Raw genomic sequence first — 25,764 nt, forward strand, 5'->3', positions numbered from 1 at the left:
GCAAGTCCACACTGACTCGAAAACTTGCGTACATGAGGTCAGACCAGACATGAGATGTTTTCGCAGCCTACGCTCGCATTCAAATTGCTAAATGCCGATCTTTGCGTAGGAATCGGCGTACGCCCGTCTCACGCCTGTTTTAGGTCGTACACACGTTTCATAAATGAGGACCTATATGTGTATTGTTAACAGTTGGGACGTAATGAATGTATTGTAGAAACATTATGAAGGCGGTGAGACAGATATCTGCACAACACAAACAAATCAAGTGCGATCTTGATGAAACGATTCTAGTCTGTGTCTGTACACAGTAAGCGCTTACCGTTCAAAGGCAATGTTGCGTGTGTTGAGGTGCGTGGAGACAATGGGCGATGTGAGTCTCTGGGCTGTGTTCTCCTGCGACGGCTGCATGGCTGCCAGGAGGGAGGGTGCATCACGTGGAGACAACACAAGTGGCTCTGTGTACACCACCTGCTTCTCATGGTCCACCTCCATCACCACGGCACCTTCATCTTCATAAGAGGAGCACACAAAGGACTAATTTAAGCCTCAAGTGGAGCTGTTTCTACAGCTTTCATTGTGGCTCCACATCATCCACCCATCCATTAACCACAGCTATTCAGTTATTTGTATGCATGTGATGCTGTTCTATGAGCACACACACCTCCACCCTTGAAGATATAGCTGCGTCGTCCTTTCAGCCAGGTCATGTGTTCAAAGCCCAAAAGGGTGGTATCTACACGGAGGCACGAGCCGCTTTTCCACACCCTGTAGACATCACTGGGACACACCTTAGACACCAAGGGCACTGAGAAGAAGATGGAAGAAGAGGAGAAGCAGTCCAGATGCAAAAGGCAAACAGAATGAGGTAACCAAATAGGGAATGGGCAAAGTACAGTGTAAAGAAAAGCAGATTTACATAGTGACTGTTCATTTTTATTATAGATTAATTCACTTATCATATACTTTATTAAAAAAAACTGTCAAAAGACAAATGTCATCACAATTTGGAAAACATAATGTGCTTAAAATTGCAGTTTGCGTTCTGATAAACATCTAAGAAACACAAACTATTCCATTTATGATAATTAAAAACAGAAACCAAGCAAACTGTACAAACTGAACTTTTTTTTAATGATGCAATGTACTACTAAAATTATTTGTAACTTCACTGATTTTATGTCAACTATGACTACCCTGCTTTATTAATCAACTGACTAGGATTTGTAATAATTGAAATTGTTAACATTATAGTCTCTAAAAACATTGCTGTAATTCATTAAGTAGATGCAAAATTGAACTAAGTGTTTACTTGAACAGCAGATTAGATAAGGCAAAGTAATCAAGAAACAAAAAAACACATTACTCAGTAGTCCTGTTAAATGCATTACAGATAAAACTTTAGGAAGGCTATCAGTAATTTGTAGTGAGTTACAGTTTGAAATTGACTAAGTGACAGCTGCTGTCAGGGGAGCTGTCCAACTACTGTGGTGCTGAAAATGATCCGGGTAAAAAACACATCACTGAAACACACTCACCCCAGCTGGTGAACTCCCATTTCATCTCCACATAGAAGTCCCGCGCCTGAATGAGACCAAAGTATGTTTGTATATAAACAAAAGGAAGAGCTTCATGTCATGCATCCTGATTCAGACAAGGTTGAGACTTTCAAACATGTCAGGAGCATACAGTGATCCATAAAAAAAAGGGTATACTGACAGCAGCCAACCAGCTTTAGGGTGTGGTTGATGTGTTGCTTTGTGCAACAGGTAGAGTATAGTTTAAGACCTGGAGGCTTACATTTTTTAATCAAATGGCCGACTGTGGAGCAGTTTTACCTGTCTTAGTTTGCTGAGCAGCTCAGGGATGCCCGCCAATCTCTCAGTGGCACGTTTATAGTCTCGGTACTGAAGCACGAGCTGAACCAGCTCAGGATCACCGGTGCTTACTGCATCCTGCAAGACTGAAACATACATCCACATTCAAAACCAGTATGTGCTTCTTTATTCCCTCAGCAGCCTCAGGACATGACACTGGGAGCCACAACAGAGCACTCACTGGCCCAGCCCTGTGCGTTGTTGTGTGTCGGGTCTGCTGAGTGCCGAAGCAGCACCCGGGTTGACTCCAGGTGGCCCAGACACACAGCCAGCTCCAGCGGGGTGCGCCCTCTCGGATCTAGGCGCTCTACATCCTGCTGCAGAACCAAACACACAAGCAGCATCAGCGCAATGCAGTGCGACATAACAGACCCATCTGGAACATACATCCACCAGCCAGATGCAAAATAAACCTCCATATTTACCTCTTTCTTTTGCAGCTCTCGGTCAAGCTCCAAGTACTGATTGTTCCACACAAGAAAATGCAGAGGAAACGCTTCTTGAGCCATGGTTATAGTCCGCTTGACAGTTAAACAGTAGTAAAGCTTTGTTTGCAGTATGACTTCTGCAGCCAACAGATTGCAGTGACACAACAGCAGAGTGTAGCAACGAGCTCAGCGCTGAACGCCACAACTGGTTAGCTACCGTTAGCTAGCTTAGTTAACGGCAGAAAACAAGGTAAACGCTGCAAATGTTTCACTGAAAAAGCATGTCACTAAGCAAATCTATTTAAGTAGCTAACGTTAGGCAGCAAACCAAGTAGAATATTGTGCGTGCCTATTTAAATTAGTGGGCTGAGTTAGTCACGCCAACTCAGCCCACTAATTTGATGTAGCGCTAGTTAACTACAGCTAGCTGAGCTAACGTTAGCTAACTGGCTAATAACAACATTATTTCCTGCTCTTCTTGGCACCTGTTTTCCATTTTTCACAAAGCGAGGTAACTAATGAAGCCGGCCAGAAATGCACTTCCCATGTCCGTTCATTTTCTATCACGATGGATATGATCCGATGAAAATAAACTATGGGTGAAATCCCCGGCTGACAAAGTTAGCTAGCTAGCTACCCCGCTGTTACTGCAACCACCCAGTTTATATTGCAGCGTTACGGTTTTAAAATAAAGCGAGATACGGCCTTTATTCCAGTTTCACATCCAGGTCACTTGGGTTGAGGGCATCCGATATATGATGTAGATGACAGTTTCTGCCGGTGGCACTCAGCCCTGAACAATCATTACACCAGACCACATTTGTCAGTCTGCTGCGCTGCTGTACAAAACGCAGCTTTGCTACGATGAAGCCTAGTAACAGCTGCATAAGCGTTCTTTATTGTTTTTTTGACGTCGCTTTATTTCCAGGTTATGGTGAACGAAGCTGGGTGGAGCCGGGGAAGAGCTGATATCTGATCCGATCCTACAGTTCAAATAAACCACAACAGTATTAACAGGAAATGGGGCTACACTTGTAGTCCAAATGACATTTACTTGATGTTTCTCTTCCACTCCCTGTGACAATACGACAATTATCCATTGTTTATCATTTTTTTTATTTTTCTTGAAAAATAACACAAATAACATAAAGTGAAAAAGGCTTCTGAAAATAATTACAATGCTACAGGACTCCTGTTTTGACAACCGAAAAGAGGATACCACATTTACACAAAAGTATGTTTTTCCTATACTTATATTCATTTTTAAGGGATATGGCCAGGAGAGCAGTCTGGAAGGAGACCTTTGATACTGAACCACTAACGTTACACTTTTAAGTGAGCAAACAAATGCGCGACCCCAGCCCCAAAACAAGATCGTACATTTCTACAGAATTGGACAAGGTCATGAAATTCAGTATAAAGTAGATACATGTTTCGTCAATGAAAAGAAAAAAAAAGTGTATCAAAGAGGGGTGGGGAGCAGGTTCATCTAGAATATTAACATCTTTACTCTAAATGTTGTTTCTAGTCTGTACAAAAAAAGAAAGTGAAAATTTGGAAATAATAGCACCTGAAGTCTAACGGTTGTTTGAAAATGCACCATTTATCTGACACCTATCCCTTAGCTTACCCCAAACACTAAATGCAACTTGCCCTTTGTTGGGGTGAGGTGTTGTTGCCATGTCGATTGCCTTTTCACACTGTCTTTCTACCCTTTTATACAACCACATCCACTCAATGTCCATGTACACTGTTTACAACTGGTTAACACAGGCCATTCCACTCACTTTAAAAGTCATGATGTAAAGACCTGTCACCTTAAAAATAAAAAATAAATCTCAACGCATAGTTGTGCATAAAGCAGACATCCAACTTCTAAACATTTGCTCTCTTGAATCTGACCAAAAAATATACATCTATTTAGAGCACCCACATGTAGCTGATATCAAAGGAGTTAAAATGATAAATCACATGATAAATAAGACTTTATGAAGATCAGCCAAACATAACGATGCAGTTGTACCCCAAAGATGAAACTTAAGTCTTTCTCAAGGAAAGAGTTTGTGATTGGATCAAGATACGCGTCTGTGTCGCAAGTTGAGCACAAAGGATTTGCAGTCTAATACAGATAATTAATTGCCCATGCTCTCCCATTTCTGGCAAAAAGGTTCTTTTGCTTTTCCCACACCACATCACTTCCCAAAACAACTGAAAAAAAAGAAAGCAGAGTCTCTTCTTGAGGTACACAGGGAAAAAAATGTGTATAACGTTGAAAAGAAACATTGTTCCAGCTGTGACAACCCCTTTCACCAGTTTAAACCCCACCTCTCCTCTAACGTGGTACAGGTGTATGTGAACATCCCCTCCTGTCGGTGCACTTTATGACACACAGATTCACATCAGGATCCACTTGTTTGCCTTTACAGGCGCTTAGGATATCCTCTGGATCAGCTTTTCATCTGATAGGCAGTAGAGCGTGTTGACTGACAGCTCAGAGATGAAGGCCTCACAGGCCTTGCGGGAGACACCTTTAGAGCCTCGCAGGTCGAGCAGTGAGATGCAAGAGAGGCGGCGGAGATACTTGAGACACAGGTCTGTCAGTTTACTGCAACCTGGGAAAGAAACAAGTGCACATACACATCAATACTAGTGAAATTAAACTACTGCACTGTGTGTGTGTGTGTGTGTGTGTGTGTGTGTGTGTGTGTGTGTGTGTGTGTGTGTGTGTGTGTGTGTTCATTCTTCCCCAAAATTTGTTTTGTCTCTTGCATATTAGCTACCCCCATAAAGCCTCACCTCCCAGGTTGAGTTCAGTGAGCGTGTTTCGGGTGGATGAGCCCACTGCAGTCAGCAGGTTGACGGAGTGGTCGGTGAGGCTGTTGCAGTGGGAGAGGTCCAGTTTTGTTAAATGGGGCATGTGGCGAATCACCAGGCGCAGAGTGGAGTCACTAATGTCCAGGCCTGCTAGCCGCAAACACTGCATTGTCCGTAACTGACTGCGATTGTCACAACCTGGAACAGAGGGCAAAACAAGTAAAATGAGAAGAAAGGCAAGGTGTGTAGTTTTTCATTTTTCTTTATGTATGCAAGTACACAAGGAACTATGACAATACATAAAATAAGTAGGGAGACTTAAGATGCAAGAGTTACTCTTTCCTCACCTGGAGGGGTGACTAGATCCCTGATCTGAGAGTCTTTGACCCCATCTGCGTACCGCAGGTCCAGAGAACGGAGGAGAGGGCAACCAGAGGAGCAGAGAGCTGAAATAGATGACCAGGAACAACCTGCCACCATCAGATCCTTCAGTCCTGCAAAAGCAAGAGAAGATTGAGAGAGAGATATATAAATATATAGTGTATTTAATGTAGGTAGAGCATACAGCTGATTGATGGAAACATGACTAATCAGAATTAATTTGCAAACTGTGGCATTTTTACAAAATACTTTTATGAACATAAATTCATCTTTTTATTTATAAGATTGTATTGTTTCATAGTGTCATTTATTTTACGTGTAACAATGATAAAATTGTAATTAAATAAATAAATAAAATACAAAAAGTGTGTGTGTGTGTGTGTGTGTGTGTGTGTGTGCAAGCATACCAGGCAGGCGGCCAACAAGCCAGTTGAGCTGTTTTTTAGAGATGTTGGTCCAAGAGAGATCGAGCGTGACCGGCTGTCTCTTTATGATGCCTGTTAGGGCCTGAGGAGTAACGGTGCGTTTGACGCTCAGGTCAATCCGGGACCAAAGCCGCTTGTCTAAACACCTACGAACAAGCACACACTGATGAAGAACACATCCATTCATAGTTATCCATTTGCAGAGTGACCTACTGACACTACACACTATTTTACACAAGTAAACGCAATCTCACTATTGAGTTTGGCCTCAATAGTGAGGCCAAACTAGACCTCGGGGAAGACCCAGGACTGGGTGGCGGGATTATATGCCCAACCTGGCCTGGGATCGGGATCCCCCAGTTGGAGCTGGTTAATGTGGCTCGGGAAAGGGAAGTTTGGTGTCCCCTGCTGGAGCTGCTGCCCCCGCAACCCAATACCGGATAAGCGGGCGGACGAAGATGGATGGACGGACGGACTATTGAGTTTGCAATAGTAAAGATTAAAAACAAGACCAAAACAACCAAATTGTTACAGGGATAGTCAGCGGTGGTGTCTTAAATGTGAATATTGATATGAAGTGTTCATCTGTAGTGGTACCAGTAATATTTGTTTGTTTTGTACTAGAATAGCAAATCAAATGACATGGTAAAGATATGTTGAGACAAATAATTGAGGACCGTTTTTAATGTGATGAATTCAACAATGTAATCATGCTAATTTCAAATATTTGTCCAATTTTTTTATTATTATTATTATTATTATTATTATTATTATTATTATTATTATTATTATATTTCTTGCCTCAAATGTTGGTCTTAAAGGACTGCAGCATTTATTCATGAACAAACTGAAACCTACACTATACATTTACTACAACCTGACAACTTTGTTTAATCTTCTCTGCTGTCTTCTGTGCATCGATGTCAATATCTCTGCCGGAGAATGAAAGGGAAACTTTGGCAGTGTTTCCTTTCACTTCTTTCAGAACATAACTTCATCACTCAGAGACTCAGTGATAGTTTTAAAAGTTATAACGCTGGGCCTCGACGTGCAGGTCAGGTCCAGCCAAAAATTAGGGATGGGTTTGATAGCATTTTATAAAATTTAAATCCACTTATCATGAATCCCTTTCACCTATCGACATCTGCAAAAATATAAAATAAAACAATGGCAAAACTAACTATGATGTCCAATCACTGTGACAGAAGAAAAACTACAGTTTTTAATGACAGCCTACTTAAAAGTTCACAACCCAAACCTACAACCTGAGAGTGAGTAAATAAAAGGTTTGATAAAAGACTTGTTAGCATCAAAACTTAAAGAATATATGGGTTTTTTTGCCAACCAGGAACCGGACACAAAAATGAAACCGGCTATTTAAACCCATCCTTAATAAAAACATATCCACTAAGAGGTCTTACCATTTGTACCAGTTCTTGCAGACGGCCATGCAGACGCAGAGATCTGCTCGACTTAAGTAACAGAAGACGGATACCCACACCTCCCTCTCACAGCCTGGCCCGCTCCCACTATTCTCCCTGTCTGCCTCGCTTCCTCCTTCCTGCAGGGCAGACAGAGGGATGCGAAGATGGGGAAGCTCTGAGGTTGAAGAAGAAGAAGAGGCGCCATTGCTCAGTTTAGCTGGCCTGCTAAACCTTGTTTTTTTAGAGTCCTCCAGCTTCTCTGGGTGGGAGGTGTGAGTGTGTCCACTACGAGTGTGTGGAAGAGTGTGTCTATTGAAGTGCTGATCAGGGGGGCTGCGATTTCTAATGGGGGGTCTGACGAGGGCTCTGGTCTGGTTGTGTATTGTGGAAGTGGCAGTTTGAGGGGTGATTGCTTCTAATTTGGGAACAATGGCTGATGGGTCCCGCTTGGCTCTGGTTGGCCTTTGGAGTGTCACTTTAAGATGTGAGCCATCTTTGCCCCCCGTTTCACTGTCCTGCTCAATCTCCTCCTCCTCAACCTCCTCCTCCGCACCATTTTGGTTGGCCACCTCGCACACTTTCTCTTCTCTCTCTTTGGCTGCCCGTCCTCCTCGCCTTGACTGTGGCTGGTTTTCTTTATCCAATCCTCTCCCACTGTTCTGCCCCATCTCCTCTTCCTGGTCATCGTCGTCGCTGCTGCTGCTGCTGCTGCTGCTGCTGCTGCTGCTGTTAGTGCTGCTACTATACTCACTCTCCCCCTCCAAATCTTCATGGCTTCTACCACCTCGGATTCCTCTTCCTGCTCCTCCTCCCCGCAGCCTCACCCCTCTCCCCCTCCCTCTGCGGGACTCTCCCTTGGGCTCAAGTACCAGACCGACGGAAGACTGCTGTTGCTGGAAAGACCCAGTCCCTCCTGAAGAAATGTGGTAAGAGGAGCCACTCGTCCAGGTGGAGCCCCGACCTCTGCCCTGAGATTGTCTGCTGGTAGCAGAGCGCAGGCGGGACATCACCCTGGAGCCCAACAGCCTGGGAGAACGCTCTACAGACTGTTTCTGTTGTGACATAAAGAACAAAAATGATGACGAGAGAATGAGAACAAGATACTACATGCTTCAAACACTAAATTCAGTGCTACATTATGTTCTGAGCAGTATTGTGTATTTTTACCAATGCTCTTAAACATAGCACCTGAAAAGGTTTTTTCAAAAGTCACGAAAATAGTTTTACATCTGCCTGCCACATCGTAGCTACAATGATGTTCAATTACACAGAGCTAACTGTAATTCATAAAAAAAACTCCTGGTAAAATACTACATATACTTGTAAGCATTACAGAAATAAATGCACTGCTTACCGTTAAGATTTTGCTGCGCTCTAGTTTTATCTGTCATAAACAAAACAGGTTAGGGAAAGAGATATATGTCAAACAGAAAGGACAAAAATGCAAATGTGGTCTGTATCTACAACTGTATTTTAAGTCTGAGGTCATCTGCAGCATCTGCCAAACCAGTTTTAGGATGACTTACTTTTTTTAAAAAGATCTTTTTAGATTTTATAGATTTCATTTATCTTCAGTTACTAAAACAGATCAAAAGGAATGTCATTCAGATAGGGTTCTCTGTATACATTTTCTAGTCTTGGGCTGCCTGAATGTTTTATGCATTTAAATCTTTAAAGCTTTTAAAACTTGATGCTTAATTTGCGTATTGCTAATTAAAGACCTCTAAATACCTTTAAAATCAACACATTTTCCCCATGGTGCAGGACAAATGTATTTTGTCATCTGATCAATACATTTGATCAATAAATATTAGAAAAAAACCTATAAATCCACGTTACCCTCTTCTTAAGTTTGAGCTCCAGTGCATTTGCTCTTTTGCGGTTTTGTTGATGCTGCAGTAGCAGTTTCTGAGAAGGTGGTGGTGCCGAGGGTCGTACTGAGGATCTGCTACGTCTCCCTTGTCTCATCCCGTCACCCACACCAATGCCTTCCCGGTAGGCAAGTTTGGACGGTGGCAAGGAGGTTGAGCCCTCCGACTCTTCACTTTCCTCATCGCTGGAAGACTGGTGTGGCAGGGATAAGAAGAGATGGTTGGTGGGGTTGAAGAAGAAAAGGTGTAATTTTGAAGTGTGAATATCAAACACATGGCAACTGGTGGAAATTATTGAAAAAGGAAACTTTGCTGAGAAAGGAAAAAGGGGTTGCATTGGTTGTATGAACTAAGAACACACACAGAGAGAGAGAGAGAGAGAGAGAGAGAGAGAGAGAGAGAGAGAGAGAGAGAGAGAGAGAGAGAGAGAGAGAGAGAGAGAGAGAGAGAGAGAGAGAGAGAGAGAGAGAGAGAGAATGTGTTTTGTAGTTTTGTACCTCTGATGCTGAGTCTTTGCCTCTGTAACATTTGGGACATTCCCAGCAGCTAGGCAAATCTTTATTGACCTTCCCCTCACCAGATTCCTGAAACAGCAAACAGTTAAAAGTTACTCCCACATCTGACCTAACCATGCAGCTTTGTCAGCAGCAAAACAAACATGCAATAAATGAGTAATGCATTCAGTTTATAGCCTTCACAGTCAGATTACCTTAATGCATTGACGATGGACAATCTGTGAGCACACAGAGCACTCCATGAGTGAGTGAGTGCTCGGATTTGATTCATCCGATTCCCCTTCTCCACATATAGCACATCGCGCTGTGTTCGGCAGGGCAGGCTAGAGAAAGAAATAAACGTAACACTTTTCATTTTTGTGACTGTGGGGTCCATTTTCGTACAGTGAACTCATTGTCATGTTCAAGAAACCTATTTAAAATGATTTGAGCTTTGTGACATGGTGCATCATCCTGCTGGAAGTAGTCATCAGAGGATGGGTACATGGTGGCCATTAAGGGATGGACATGGTCAGAAACAATGTAGGTAGGCCGTGGCATTTAAACGATGCCCAATTGGCACTAAGGGGCCTAAAGTGTGCCAGAAAACATCCCCCACACCATTACACCACCAGCCTGCAGTGGTAACAAGGCATGATGGATCCATGTTCTCATTCTGTTATGCCAAATTCTGACTCTACCATCTGAATGTCTCAACAGAATCGGACTCATCAGACCAGGCAACATTTTTCCAGTCTTAACTGTCCAATTTTGGTGAGCCTTGCAAAAGTAGCCTCTTTTTCCTATTTGTAGTGGAGATGAGTGGTACCCGGTGGGGTCTTCTGCTGTTGTAGCCCATCCACCTAAGGTTGTGCGTGTTGTGGCTTCACAAATGCTTTGCTGCATACCTCGTGTGTAACGAGTGGTTATTTCAGTCAAAGTTGCTCTTCTATCAGCTTGAATCACGGGCCTTTCTCCTCTGACCTCTAGCATCAACAAGGCATTTTCGCCCACAGACTGCCGCATACTGGATGTTTTTCCCTTTTCCCACCATTCTTGTAAACCTAGAAATGGTTGTGCGTGAAAATCCCAGTAACTGAGCAGATTGTGAAATATTCAGCCCGGCCCGTCTGGCACCAACAACCATGTCACACTCAAAATTGCTTAAATCACCTTTCTTTCCCATTCTGACATTCAGTTTGGAGTTCAGGAGATTGTTTTGACCAGGACCACACCCCTAAATGCATTGAAGCAACTGTCATGTGATTGGTTGATTAGATAATTGCATTAATGAGAAATTGAACAGGTGTTCCTAATAATCCTTTAGTTGAGTGTACATCTACAAGCCAATGGTAGATTTTGCAGATTTATATGCCATTGTTTTGTCCATGCAGAGGGCGAAGCAAAACAAGACATTTGCTTCACTGGTTATCTTGATTATTCTCTGACAATCTCCATTCTAGAATAAAGAGTTCTAGAGTCATAAAAGAACATAACATTACATTTATCATTAGTAATTTAACCCAAATTTGAGTTATCGGCCAACTTACCGTTAGACACTGTCTCATGATACAGCCCTTTTTCATGCGTCCAGGCCCACCAAACTTCCTCATGTCGTGGCAGTACTGGCAGGTGCCGCACTCCTTCCTGCAGCAGCCAGCACAACGCTTGCACCTCACCCGTCTGCGCCTCAGAGCAGAGATGGAGGACCGTTTGGTGGACCTCTGACCCAGAGGCTTGTGTAGGGTAGGGCCCAAGCGGGGACGGGTAAAGACGGCTAGAGGAAGGGGAGTGGGGGGCTGGTACCATGACGGCTGTTTAAGGGACATTAGCAGGACGGCAAAGAAAAGGTTTAAGTGTAAAAGGTTAGAATTGTATAGTTGTTTGATGAGCCTGAATGAAGGGCTTAATAATTTATAACAATTTATATTATTAATAGAAAAATAAGAAATATTTTTTAAAGTGTTCCAATGGCAGCTAAGTGCAGAACAACATTTCACCTTACTTACAGTTAAGGCGTATTTTAATATCAATTATACAGAAAGTAAATAAATCTCTACTCACTCTTTTAGGCCACTTGACAATGGGCTCTCCAGTGTAGGACAGCTTAGGGTTATCATTGGCATGCTGTTTCAGAAGAGTCTGGACAAGTGGCGAAGAGAAAAGGAGTAGTAAGACAGAAAAATTATATCTGTACTTCTACCAAGGCACATCCACAGGAGCATTCAGTGTTTAGTATATTATAAGATCAAATGCAAAAAGAACTTAGGCGACACCAACCCTCATGTCTTCGAGCAGGGCTGTAGGGTTCATGATGCCTGTAGGGACACACTTCTTCTGCTCCGGCAGCTCCTCGAGCTTCCCTAACAGGTTCCACAGTCCTTCCAGCTCAAAGGGAGTCAGCATGTGCTGAGGTGTGCTAACTTGAGCTGCCTCTTCTTCTTTGATTTCTTCTTCTTCCTTGACAATGACCTCCTTGATTTCTGTGTCACTGTTAACTCCATTGGAGGTGCCATTCTTGGTGTGGTCACTGGCTTCAAGGTCAGCCTGGGTCAGTCCTGGAACGAGAGCAGACATGATGGCTTAAATTCATGTCAGTGATGGATTCATTTATATGTCTATGTGAAAAAGAGAAAACAATGGGGACCGCAATGTTTCTTGTGTCCTCACCTATGCCTAGGGAGTATTTCTGGAACTCTGGAGTGAGGTGGGAGATGTTGGTCTGACAGTAGAGGTATCGCTCCAGGACATACCAGCACATCTCATAGTAGAACGGATAGCGGAACTTTGCTGGCACCTAGAGGAGGACAGAAACAGATTAGGAAAAATAGTGCTTAATTATTTTTTGCATCTTCAAGTTTCTTCAAATACCACTGAGAGAAAATAAAATGTATACTATGTTGCTTTACGTTAAGTTGTTTATATATAAACATATATTTCTCGCTGCTTCAAAGTGCTCTTAAGCAGCTCTGAAGCATTTGTCACAAATTTGTTGTAGTCAGCACTTCTGCTTTGTAGAAGTTGGAGGAGAAATGATGTGGCTGCAGTAGCTAGAGTCCAGATACAGCCGCCTGCATCCCCTAGCCCTGCAGATCATCTATAGCTGCACAGTGATAGTGTCTGAACAGTAAATAAATAATATATTTTTTAAATCTGTGCATTTCTAGCTTTATGTGTTAACATTTCTTAAAATTGAAGTTGTGTTGTTGAGAAATTATTCTGTCATCAGTGTTTTTCCATTATGAGGAATTCCATAGGATAAGATCATGCCTTACATAATCCCGAAATATGAAGCAATAATCAATGTGCAGGAATGCAAACTCACCATGGGTGAAAAGGTTGACCAAGATTGGGGCTGTACAATTAATCAAATTTAATCACGATCACGATTTTGACTTCCCACGATCAAATTTGCGTAATCGAGCGTTTTTTTTTTTTAAATGCCTCATTTCATAAAACGCTTCAACATTTTTGGCATAGAACATCTACCACTCCGTAAACCCCTGTCTGCTCATGTGCCAGTCAGAGTTGTTTCCTGCATCGTGCAGCTTAGTTTCTAGATGTAGACAGTCACAGAGGACAGAGTAACGGGAGGAAAATTCAACAGATAGCAGTCGTTTATACGTCGGTCTCAAGGTTTACCAGTTTAGCAGTAAACGCAACATTTTGTCCCTTCTGTCTTGTTATTCAGACAACAGCAGTGAGCAGTGCTAGTCGGTGGCGGTTAGCTTCTGTTAGCTCACAGGGCTCTAGGGCACAAATAGTATTTTTCCTCTAGAACGCACCGGTGCACATAATGTCCTCGCATCCGCTGCAATGCTGTTTATATGGATATGGTTTAATTTTGCGTTACATGACCCATTTCTTCTGTAAAGCCGTACCTGTGTGGGATCTCTCCTCTACTCTCTCTCCTCTAACTCTCCGCACAGCCCGGCCACACAGCGACACCGGTCCACACATCTGACATTTGTCTACAGTTTTAATTGTTATTAACACAGCTGTATATTGTTAAATATGAGGGGAAAACCTGTATTTGTACCAGTGTTTCCGCTGGTAACCCTGCTATCGAGGCCGCCACGGCGAAGAACACAGAAGAAGTTTTCGAATGCAACTAACTTCAGTTGGTAGAGTAACAACGTGTGAGTAGGAGCCTGCTGGACCTGGGCCAGAGATGTGACCCATGGCCAGAATATCATATTTCATAAAAATGCAGCGCAGTGACGATACAGACATTTCATACACACGACGCGTGTATCCGCCGTTCGACCCGTGCTGGACCCGTTCATAATGAGCCAGCCGTCTCTCTGAGCCTATGTGACAATAAAATTTGTTTTGGTTAAAAATCAACAAATAATCGTGAGAATAATCGTGATCACAATATTGATCGAAATAATCGTGATTATCATTTTGGCCATAATCGTGCGGCCCTAACCAAGATCCACAAGGAAAGTTTTTTTTCTTCTACATATCGTCTTTAAAATGCGGATATACAGAGGATATAAGGAAAATCTAACCCTAATTAATGTAATCTTACTGTATACAAAAGTATTGTGAGGACATCAGATCAAGGACCTTAAAAAAACAATGAGCCCTGATTACTGCAGATGATAGCTTTACCACAAGGAATGCATTAAGCATGTCCCAGTGAGTCAACCTTCTTAAAGATATCGGACAATAGAAATGTCAGATATGGAAACAAGTCAAATAATTAAGCTACCGTAACAAGCGTTCTGTTTAACTACATCATAAGTAACGTAAGTCTATTTCAGCTAAATCTCTATACCGTTGTCTCATGAACTAGTCTCATATTCCAAAACAAATCCAAAGGAAGAATTGTTTAATTACGTCATGGTTATGACAGGATTAGTCTCTCTGTTATTTTCTCTGTGATTCACAACGGCGATTTTCGCCAAAAGGTGAATAGTGTACGTTCCTGTAATCATCGATGTGTGTCAAGAACACAGCTGTAGTGAATGTGAGGTTTGGCTCACCCGTGTGCGATCCTCAATGCTGTAGATGTTGAGCTGCATAGGGATGTTAAAGCTGTGGAGGAAATTCCCCCCAAACACCAACGTGTCTTCTGGGGTGTACACAGCATGGATCCACCCTACAACATACAAGACACAGGATGCTGAAGGTATGTAGTGGTGAAGTGTGTGTTTTTTTTTTTTTTATAGGTCTGTATGTGTTGCTGCCATAATCCTTTAACATACCTGATGGGATTATGAAGGTGTTGCCTTGTTTGAGCTCTATCCTCTGACAGTCGTGACACTTATCCCCTAAGAAGATGTCACCCTGTTTTCCTGATAAAACCCAGTTCTCATACATCTCCAGGTTCTGTGGTGAGGGTGGAATTAGCCAGAACACCTGCAGGTGTCATGGGTTAATGGTCATGTTGATTGTCTGAGGTCAACAAACACATATAGACATGTGCATGGCACTAATGTGCATTTATTGGATTTTAACTAACAGTTAAAAAGCAAAATGGCGTGTTAGTCCACAATTTCATTTATTGCTCTGACAGCATGAGAGAAAAAAATTCTGTCTCTCATTACAAAACGTTTCCACTGGCTCACTATAGGCAGCTAAACCTCAAAATCTATGATACTTGTTTGCCACTGACCTTTCCTCCTCGCAGGATGTGGTACCAGACGGAAGTGCCTCCAAAGTCAATGTGGAAATCTGTGAAGCAGCCCTGCACACTCATGAGACAGTACCTGAGAGATGTGGAGGAAGGACAGAAAACACAATGAGAATTTTAGGTTAAAATTTGAGTTAAAGTATTACTGATGCAGGAGATGTGATCAGTATTGTTTCTTAACTATATAACAGCAAATGTTAAACATGTTTGAGGTATCTGGTTCACTCACTTCTGTACTTTGGGATAATGCATGTCTATAATAGCATTGGTAGAGTCTCTCTGTCTCTCCTTGAGATGGCGGGGCCACATGTTGTCCACCCAGTCAATGAGGTCCACCTGGATAATTAAAAGAATAAAATGGTGTAAAATAGGGCTGGGCGATATAGAGAAAATCAAATATCACAATAATTTGGACCAAATACCTCAATATCAATACCGCAACAATGTTGTAGAGTTGACTATTGGTGCTTTCACAAAATATTTACACAATGAGATTTTTGATAAATAATCATCAGTAATGTGGATATAATGACTAAGTGGGTAAAGGCAAACAATAGAACAGCTACAACAGCCTGGTAAGATCAGAAAATTACCTCACTTTACTATAATGAAGCCTTTAAAACCAGGAAAAGACAACACTGCCATATCACAATATTACAATATCCAAAATCTAAGACGAAATCTAGTCTCATATCACCATGTTGATATATATTGCCCAACTCTAGTATAAAACACATATTCAAATTGTCTGCACCAAACCCAAGACTCTTTCTAATAACTGAAAGTCTGACACCTCTGTATTACACAGACAAAATGCCTACCAATACCACCCTGGACCAAGCCAAAGCTTCATAGCCTTTAAAGCACCAGACTAATTATGAGATCAACTACTACACAGTGTCATCTACAGTATCTTTCCAAATTCATTGTCTATGAAGCAGTTGCACATTTTACTCTTAGTGAAATCACAGGAAATTTAGGAGAGTGTTCATGTTTGCTCATTTTTTTTGGACTGTCTTAAGCCACCTACACATGATCAGAAGTAAAAGCTAGGGCGCAAAGCATAGTGCAGGCATTTCAAGGGAAAAGAGCAGCACAGAAATGTCATTATTGCTATTGCTGCATATTGAATTTGAAATTGGAGCACAGTAGTCGCCAAATAGGAACTACCTAAAGTGGGGTTTTCTGGTAATTAACCTTTATTGTGGCTTACAATACATCAGTAAGAGTTCTGAAATTAGTTTATGAATGTTCACATCTGGGTTGTTGTAAAAACCTGAGGTGTAAAATTGTGTGCATTCTCACCGAAGCCGGTCGTTTCACCAGATTTTCTAGCCTGGTGTGGCTGAACTCCAAGCTGATGACGTTGTAAAGTTTTTCTCTTTCAGACGGCGGCGTCTCATAGTAGCGTCGCCACTGAGCCATTGACATCTCAATACCCTTCTGGGTGTTGACATCCATCACGTCTACAATGCGTCGACTACCTGTAAAATAATTGAAATGGGTTCAACAACTGGGACCACGGTAATTAAATCCAAACTGTTCTAAAACATATTTAATACTCATAGGCATTGTGTGTAACACATAATATTTTTGATTAAAATGCCCAGCAACTATAGCCTGACCGATACTGGATTTTGGAGGCTGATATTGATATTAGGGGGGTTTATGTTTTTAACTTGAACAAACAATCAACGTTGATAAAGATCCAATCTTTATTATTTGTGATAGATACAAATGCTAACATACAGACTGAGCGGGACATTTTACAGTTGAAACACAGTTTAACATTTCCCTTCAGCAGTTTGTTACTTATTGGCAGGCATTTCCACAGATACCGATACTATCTGGGACAAGAAAATATCGTCCTATAAGTCCAGCATTTTGTGTACAAAATGTAAAGCCATTTACTCTGAAAAGGCATAAAACAGGAACTTACCAACAAAAAACTTGACATCACTCACACTGAAATCTGAGTCTGGCATTCTGAAAGAGAGACAATTCCTTGATGTTGTTTTTTTATTTATTTTTATCGCCAGGCAGAAACAGGTCAAACAGGTTTATTGGCATTTGCTTTGAATTGACTTGAAAATAAGCTAGAATATGTCTCCATAGAATAACCTAAAGATTAGGGTTAAAAAAACAGTAAAAGAATGCAACTGACTGTATTCCAAGGCCATCAGCTGTATCAAATACAATGGGGTCCCTGAGCCCTTCCCTCTGGATGTACTCAAATGTGAAATCTAGAAAGGAGGCACACACAGTGACATAGTCAAGCAGTTATCAAAGTAAACACTTGCATTGGTTAGATTACCCAAAAGCCACAGCAAAAAACTTATTTAACCAATATGAACTGGCAGAGACACTTTAATCCAATTAACAGTGTTAAAAAGTTGCAGTATTAAGCAACACAGCATGTAAAACAAACAATTACCCTTAATTACCTTTACATGGCATAAATATTTTCATTGGAATTACTGTATGTTCCAAAAATCTCGTGGGTTAGTTGAAACCTCTCACCTTTACCCTCCATGTGTTTGATCAAGTCGGAGTTAAACCTGACGCACTGCAACTTCATGTCCAGGTCGAACATCCGTTTCCCTTCGATTTCATCATCTGAAATTCCATCATCCTGGTAGCGGCGCCGCGTCCCTGTACGCTGAGGACAAAACGAGGCTTTTGTTCATTTCTACGTCGGACATGAAAAATATGATTTGTAGTTGGCAACAGAAAGAAGACTGGCATTGAGAAATGTGGGATGTCTTACTACACTAAAGATATTTCAGTGCCATGACAAAGCTGGGTCATAGTAGCTTAACAGACATCACCACAAAATAATACATAATAAAAACATACTTAAGCCATAAAAGCAAAAACTAGTTTCACATCATTTTCTTATGAAGCGTATAAACTAACAAAGATGCAAAACTCCAAGAACTCTGCAACGTTGCATAATGTATTTATGTAAAAGATATGTGGTGACACCCAACGGAGCTTGCCCTAATATCTCAGTGGCTAAAAGGAACTTAAATTAGCGATAAAACTAGTGCTTTCACCAATCACAATGCATCAATCCAAGCGGATTATTCAGCCAGATATCAAATCAGTTCATGTAAAAAAAAAAATAAAAAAAAAATACAACATTACAATAGCAGGGGTTAATCTACCACGCACTGCCCCCCCCCCTTCCCTTCTCCCTTCTGCCATTCACCCGATGCAGCACTTCTATGCTAGACAGATGGATAAAGCACAACACCCCCGCTCTCACAATTCCCCACCCCCATACCACAAATGTGGTAATAGCTAAACTCTGCTACTCTTCACTCTCATAACTTTGCACTGCACAGTAGCTATTAATATAAACTAAAAACAATTTGATATACTGAAAGCAACCCATGCTGTTGTTTTTATGTGAAGTAATAACAATGACGAAAGGAATCAATGAATTACAATTAAGAAACAATTCATGGGGTGATTTTATTAAGCTGGTGTTCAACCAATTGGTTAGATATGCTTTCCAAAACTAAACGCAATGACCTTATTGCGTACATATTTAGAAATAGTATATTTTGGTCTCCCCTACCACTGGTAAATAAAACGTATCTGAGTAGACATTGGGAAGTTGAAACCACTTTAAAACCAGGGGATCCGATCGTAAGGAGGTGGAGCGAAGTCACTGCATGTTCTAGGCATCTGCGATTCCAACGATCTGCTCATTGTCAAGCAGCTGAATTAGAATCAGGTGTGTTGATTATGGGATATGCCTAAACATGCAGGCATGCAGTAGCTCTCCAGGAACATGGTTGGACACTAGACAGTGGACTTGACCTTCTTTTGAACCCACAGTCGCTAGACAGGTTCATTACCGTTATTAAGGACCATGACACAATGGGCCAAAAGAAATTGGGGCATTCCAATCAAATACAACGATTTGCAGTTACTAGACGGCTCCGTGTATTATAAACATCAAACACACACACACAACTCTAATAAAAAAACACAAAACGTTGTAAACATTAAAACAAGTTTATCGGGAAGCCAACAATTACTCACCAGGCGTTTGCTGTATCGTGTATGAGGGTCCTCCATAATCCCTAGAAGTAACAAAGTATCCGTAGTAGCATTAGTGTTTCATTGTTGTTTTACACTCTGACAGGAACATACACACCTGTCTCTGAGCAGAGCCTAGCTAGATATCCCTGCTAAGTTTAGCCAGTGAGCTAACGTTAAGGTTAGCAACACAAAACATTTACGTTGAACTTCCATCACTGTATGAGTGCTGACATGAGAAAGTACCTTTCATCAGTAATACCCTGAACCAATGTGTCAATTTACTGACGCTATTTTACTGGTGTTATCGGCTAACGTAAACTAATTCAGTAGACAATCCCTTTCTTAACAGTCGTCGGCTAACATTGACGCTAGCTAGCTAGCTGAGCTTCTTTATCATTACCTCTGCGTTTTAACTCCTTTTAGACGAAGTGGTGAAAGTAATGTTTCCCAGTTAGCGCGTCTGATGTCTCTCAGTAAAGTTTATCCCCATGTTATGTTATAACAGCAGTGTATATGGTTATGTTTATTATTGTGCGATAAAGTTATAACGATTCGACGCTTCGAGCCGCCATTTTCAGCTGGTCAGAATACACACACACACATACATACATACACAACCCCCCTCCCCCCGCCCCCCTTAAAAAAAAAGCTCATGACCCACCCCCTTATTTACATCACAGCTCCAATATATTAGCATAGACACAATCTCATTGGACACAACATGTGTTATTTATATGCTACATTCATGTAATATCAAAATAATTGGCAAAGTGTGTTTCCGACTGGAAAATGTCACATGAGTTACGTGAAGTCGGAACAACATGGAAAGTCAACATTTTTGCTACACGTCTTGCCCATACTGGAAACAACTATTGGCGTGTTGTTCAAACACTATGAGAACTTAAATACAACACATCTTCTTTTTAGCGTCCATGTTTTTTACACATTACGACTTAAACTCATGAACATACCAAAGTCGGAAGAACGACTTCTAAACCCGGAAAGGAGACCATCCGAGGAGCACATGAATGTAGCATTGTTATACAAGTGCACTTGGTTTGGCTTCCTAGGTTTGACGGTTGTGGGTGGGTTTCTTCAGCATCAATTCTAACTCCAGTTATGGAAGAAATATTCCCATATTCACTTGACACCACTACAAGGTCTTGCGTTCTGTACAGAAGTATTTGCAACAACATGTACTGACGTATCAAAATTAATCATTATGCGTGTGTTATTGGATACTTATTAATGATCCATTCTCATTTAAACAGCATTCAAATGTTGACATAAAGTAGCATGAAATGGAATCACTTAAGTAAGGTACAAGTACCTTAAAAGTGTACAGTACTTAAATGAATTACTATCCACCACTAACTAATTCTCTTGGATTGTAGGCCCACTATTGACTAACTATTGTTATTATAGCATACAATGAACTTGATTTTCTTTTGCATAAATGCAAACATGTGTATTATAGCTTTTATAACATAATGTAATATTATTTTTATATTTTATTACACTTTACCTGTAGCCTATCTTGAGTGCTCTTGTGCTGATGTTATGCTACATTTCCCTCCAACAGATCAATATACGAAATGTAATCTCTCACTACTTCCCAAACCTGACTATCCTCCAAACACGAAGCAGTAAAACGAGCGCACCATTGTGTAGACCCCGCCCCCACTGGGTGCTGATGGGCTGAGCCTGTCTCTGGTTAGAAAGAACAGGGAGATGGGGGGGATGAAATGAGGTCAGGGAAGCCTTCCATACACGGATGTTATGTCGTGCATTACCATACATTTTCTGTAGGATATCACGCACAAAGTAAAATATGCTCTGAATGTCAAGTGTTGGGTTGTAGGAAGTCATGCATGCAGGCCGAGTTATGTTCAAACCTCTAACACAAGAAGCCAAGCACACACCAGCACTTGGTACAACGCACAAAAATCTTTTATTACATAACAGGCATTACTGGGTTGACACAGCCAGTGAGCGAGTGGCAGAAACGACCATCGAGCATTTCATCAGCACATATGCATACAGACAGATCACGCACAACAAAATCACACACAATTTAATCAAATTATGACAACAAATATGTCAGAAAATGCTACTTAATTGGATATTTTTTTTAACAGAGCACAATTATGTTTTTGATCGTGAAAGGTATTTTAGAGCCAAAGACAGCAAACAAAAACAAGATTAATCAAAGTTTAAGGATCCTTTGAAATAATTTCCTGTTAATAAATAAAAACGACTCCCTCTATGCACCACCAGGGGGCGTTATACTACAGTCAACCAGAGTGGTCCAAAATGATTATATGTCACAGGTTGAACCATCTGGTTATGAACAGGCAGACTGAGTAAAATCTACACATTTATTACACATTTTAAAACACTGTATACAGCGAGAAAATCATTTAAATGCAAATGATTAATAAAAGGTCAAGTGCACAGGGACATTATGGTTTCATTTCTCTTTTTTCTTTTTTTTTTTTGAATATTATTACATTTGAAATCATTCAAATATTGGTCAGGGTAAAACTGGGGAGCACCTCAGGAAACTTGGTTTATCTTTTCCCTTTAAACAACACAAAGACAAAAAAATATGACATTATTTCAACACAATGTGAAAGAATTGAATACATAGTGTTAAAGGCTGATGCGGGTGTTTTACCTGTGTAAAACCTTTCATGAGAAGAAGCTGTAGATATAGGAGAACACGACGATTCCAATTATGGAACAACACAATGTAATCATCATCTTTTTCTGTAGATTTAATAAAAGAAAATAGACAGGAGTCAGAGGGCAGCAATCACTGGAATTAGGCTTTACAATTATTCACATTAATGGCCACTGGTGTGAGGAAATGATTCAGGAGAACAAAGGGTCACAGGTGATTAGGGTGTGTGAGAGTGTGTGTGTATAAAGAGAGAAAAAAGGTTAAAAACTTACCTCCTTTGGACACTTGTCTTAAAAACTGTACTTTGCAACACATGCTGCATTAACAATCTGCTGACAACAGCTACTACCATCCCATAAAAACATTCACACTGCTCCTCCATAACATGCAGTCATCAAAAAGTTTAAAAATTCAGTTACATATTTACCTTCTGTCACTCACAAAGGGACAGGCATAAGATTGCAAGGAAACACGAGTGAACCAAGTTGTTAGAAAACATAAAATCTTTAATTTTTAATAAAAACTATATTCATCTTAATTTAAAACGGTGTACAACAGCTTCAGTGTTCTCCTCCTTCTCTTATTGCAGTCCATACTCATGGCTAAAGTGGTGTGAAGAACAAGGCTTGAATAGAAGCATTAAACAGGCAAGGGCAGAAGCCAAAAGAGCAGACGGTGTGTTCAAAAGACCACGCTGGGGAGGGCACTCACTGCACAACCAGAATCAAAAGGAACCATTCAGGCTCTGGTCTAACAGAAACAAAGACTTCGCTCAGTGATGGTGGTCATCATAATGCACTGGAAATTTTTACAAATTACATCTTTGCACTACAAAACCCCAACATGTGTTCATTACTGGTCTCTTTAATAAGTGGAAATAGTGTCTCTAATACAGTCATTGCATGCACAATTGAATTCACCTGCTTGAATTGCCTGATTAAAGCCTCTGGGTGACATGTGCATTGTGGTTCAATAAACTGTGAGACACATTCCTTCTTACCAGAAAAAAAAACGACCTACTGAAATGATGCCGACCAACCAGTAAAACCCAATTTATTAGTCACACCTAGCTACATGTAAAACTAATGCAGTCTAATAGAAAAGCCCTGCAATAAGTAATTTCTGCATTTGTTTTGGTTAGTTGACATTTTCAAAGATTTATGTAAAATAACATTTGATTTTGTCAGGGCTAGATAAAGTTGATAAAGTATGTACTGATTTTTCATCATTTCGTGATCATTTACAGTTCAGGTTGAAACCGCTTTAGATATGTGCTTTATGGTTTCTTTGTAGGTTGAACTTAGTGCTGCTGTTCCTAAATGTTTACACAAAGAAGTTTGCACCTGCAAACCTCTGTTAATTAAGTTTAACCAAAATAGCTCTAAAGCTCTTTAAACTAAAATATTACATTGTAACCTTCATGACAACAGGATTTATTGCAGGCCGGTGTATTAGAATGCATTAGTTTCATATAGTTGTGCCTTATAAACTGGCAAATGATGCGTAAGTTGACAAAATATAGTGACTTGTATTTAAATATGCCAGGAAATGCATGTAACACCAGTAAGGAGCCACCAGTCAGGGAGGCCTTACTGTACGCTAGATCCTCATATGCAACTTAATTAGGAATATCATCACAACGTATAATAAATGTAATACTTTAACTTACTTCTTAGACTGTTCTGGCACTGAAATTGAAATAGTGTTACTACCAAACTCTCTTTGGTACTAAAACATCATTTTAAAAGGGAAGGCAATCTTGTCTATATATAGTATGTTGAAGGTCAAGATGGCTAACATTGTTACAAACTTAGCAGAAATACAAAACAAATATGAGGCATTTCTCAAAGTGTTAGGATAATTTTAAAGCAATGAATGCATGTTTTTTTGCATAGCTTAGCTTCACCTGTCCATGAAATGTGTTTCTGTGAGCACCGTCATATTTAAAATTAGAACCACTGGGCTCTACAAACTAAAGAGTCATAAGCGTGCACACCTATCCTCCAAGATAAAGAACCGAGTCATATTCAGGGCTGGATAAATCGACGACACACAAAATAATAATTATATTATTCACATGATCATCTGACCTTAATTACAGATATAGACATATTTTGAAATGTGAAAGTGCTGGAACACCTCCTAAAACCAACAAAATCCCAATACAGTGAACACACAGTAGCTAGCTTTTCAATCAGAAAATGTTTTAAGGCTCATAAAGGCAAGAATTAATGATAAGGGAGATGATGTGCTTCTACAAGGTTCCCACATACTGGACATTAAAATCAGTTTCAGATGACAAACAATTCCAGGCTGATTCTTTGAAAGTGTATGTTGGGCAGTGAAAGGTTTAGTGACATTATGATTGGTTATTTTTCAATTCTCTTTTCACCTCCGCAGAGCTACAACAGGTAATGCACCTCATGTCAGCTTCAGTTTTATTTCCTCATTTGCAGCAGAACATCCTCAACTGTCCAAGCCACTGAGGGAGTCAAACAGATCCTTACAGACCGGGAAGGGCAGTTCTGATTGGACAACGGTTTTCTTGTTGTACATCTGCAGGTTAAATATGATCATATCCAAATGGAGTGATCCCAATCCATGTTTTGCTGTAGGAGGATATGGTGGAGTGGATGATGAATAAACTGATAATGCCAGCAGTCTTGTTATAGTGTCTGGGTGAGGATGATGATGAGGAGGATGAGAACAACTACAGCACAGACTACACCAATTATGATCATCTTCTACAGAGAGGGAGACACAGAGAGAGAATAGTGTTAATGATGAGGAACAAAAACATTGAAAGGAGCCCACAGACCAAACACCAGCTGACACTTCTAGCACTGCTTTGTTTGTTCAGCATTAACCAGAAGCAAGTGCTGCAGAATAGGAGAAAAACACACACCCAAAAACGTCAGATATACACAAACACCTCAAGTAAGCCCTGTGGATAGAAACACACGCACGCACAAAAACAAGCGAGCAAACCCTTCTGCAAAGCATGCTTCATAACCACCCATTGTAGCACTACAAAGCTTATTTGCTTTAAGTTACTCACCCTTAGCTCTCCTCTTATTCAAATAGCTCATCAGCTTCTCTTCAATCCCACTGACAACCCGATTATGAGAGCTAAAATGGCCAGCAAAACCAGCACAACCACCACTATTATCACCATTTTCTGTTGGGAACAACCAAGTACATACAGCCCCATCAGGACCATTCTCAGTGGGAAACAACAATAAGTACAGCATATCCTTCATTTGTGCAACAACTATGGAATCTACTGGAAGTCAGAGTTTGTGTACTAGTTTTGAATCAGGGAATATGTACAGTATGTGGCAACAATGGCTGCATCAAATTTCATAAATTCACCTTGCAGCTTGGTAACCACATAAACTCAGTGTACCAATCTTGGCAAATTCTAAACCAGTTAAACCAGTTTTGTCTTGGTGCAACAGTGTTGATTTGATGTTAACCTATGTTTTCACACACATGCTTTAACAGCTTAAATCTAATGAGCAATATTTTCAAACAGGCAAAACCAAAAAATAATGCAGTAACAATGAACCAACTGTAAACAAAAATAAAAATAAGGTTAAAGGTGAAGAGAAAGACAAGAGAGAGATGAGTGTGCAAGCTGTTGGTGATGTGTGTGTGTGTGTGTGTGTGTGTG

General features: G+C 40.7%; 3 protein-coding genes across 12 annotated transcripts in view; all 3 read right to left on the bottom strand.

The window, feature by feature from the left end:
* ankrd13d (ankyrin repeat domain 13 family, member D) overlaps nt 1-3,220 on the bottom strand; it is an 11,364-nt gene extending 8,144 nt beyond the window's left edge. Inside the window, exons 1-6 of the mRNA XM_032527245.1 lie at nt 2,303-3,220; nt 2,059-2,194; nt 1,839-1,963; nt 1,539-1,584; nt 665-808; nt 323-512 (exon numbers count right to left, since the gene is read on the bottom strand). Coding sequence (XP_032383136.1) covers nt 323-512; nt 665-808; nt 1,539-1,584; nt 1,839-1,963; nt 2,059-2,194; nt 2,303-2,386 — 725 coding nt within the window. The 5' untranslated portion in view covers nt 2,387-3,220. The remainder of the gene's footprint in view (nt 1-322; nt 513-664; nt 809-1,538; nt 1,585-1,838; nt 1,964-2,058; nt 2,195-2,302) is intronic.
* A 181-nt stretch (nt 3,221-3,401) lies between these two features.
* Nucleotides 3,402-21,047, bottom strand: kdm2ab (lysine (K)-specific demethylase 2Ab). 2 transcript variants are annotated; one of them, XM_032527170.1, is made up of 23 exons: nt 20,934-21,047; nt 19,409-19,449; nt 17,876-18,014; nt 17,520-17,598; nt 17,295-17,341; nt 16,661-16,839; nt 15,585-15,691; nt 15,338-15,431; nt 14,928-15,081; nt 14,706-14,821; nt 12,385-12,511; nt 11,995-12,272; nt 11,779-11,856; nt 11,265-11,528; nt 9,930-10,058; nt 9,718-9,804; nt 9,189-9,413; nt 8,704-8,733; nt 7,347-8,401; nt 5,908-6,071; nt 5,467-5,613; nt 5,102-5,317; nt 3,402-4,917 (listed from the first exon to the last, which is right to left on the bottom strand). In XM_032527170.1, the coding sequence occupies exons 2-23, from the start codon at nt 19,442-19,444 to the stop codon at nt 4,736-4,738; spliced, it is 3,933 nt and encodes a 1,310-aa protein (XP_032383061.1). In that variant the 5' UTR covers nt 19,445-19,449; nt 20,934-21,047; the 3' UTR covers nt 3,402-4,735. The 2 variants fall into 2 exon arrangements, with proteins under 2 accessions (XP_032383061.1, XP_032383060.1); XM_032527169.1 differs by lacking the exon at nt 20,934-21,047 and adding an exon at nt 19,809-20,038.
* The window catches only part of stx3b (syntaxin 3b), a 23,003-nt gene continuing 12,155 nt past the window's right edge, over nt 14,917-25,764 (bottom strand). For 3 of the 9 annotated variants that reach the window (XM_032527220.1, XM_032527223.1, XM_032527222.1), the window contains 2 exons: nt 25,150-25,269; nt 21,336-24,835 (listed from right to left, as the gene is read on the bottom strand). In XM_032527220.1, the coding sequence (XP_032383111.1) occupies nt 25,180-25,269 (90 nt within the window). In that variant the 3' untranslated portion in view covers nt 21,336-24,835; nt 25,150-25,179. Of the gene's footprint in view, nt 14,928-21,335; nt 24,836-24,926; nt 25,270-25,764 lie in introns of those variants that run through there. The other 6 variants (XM_032527221.1, XM_032527225.1, XM_032527224.1 and 3 more) reach the window with 4 other exon arrangements.

The sequence above is a fragment of the Etheostoma spectabile genome, chromosome 10 (genome assembly GCF_008692095.1).
Source record: "Etheostoma spectabile isolate EspeVRDwgs_2016 chromosome 10, UIUC_Espe_1.0, whole genome shotgun sequence".
Classification (NCBI taxonomy): domain Eukaryota; kingdom Metazoa; phylum Chordata; class Actinopteri; order Perciformes; family Percidae; genus Etheostoma; species Etheostoma spectabile.

Coding starts and splice junctions, on each gene's coding strand:
- kdm2ab (XM_032527170.1), bottom strand. CDS start 19,444: ATGGAGGACCCTCATACACGATACAGCAAACGCCTG. Junction 17,599..17,875: donor CAAACACATGGAGGGTAAAG/GTGAGAGGTTTC, acceptor CCTCCTTTCTAG/ATTTCACATTTGAGTACATC. Junction 9,414..9,717: donor GCAAAGACTCAGCATCAGAG/GTACAAAACTAC, acceptor CTGCCACACCAG/TCTTCCAGCGATGAGGAAAG.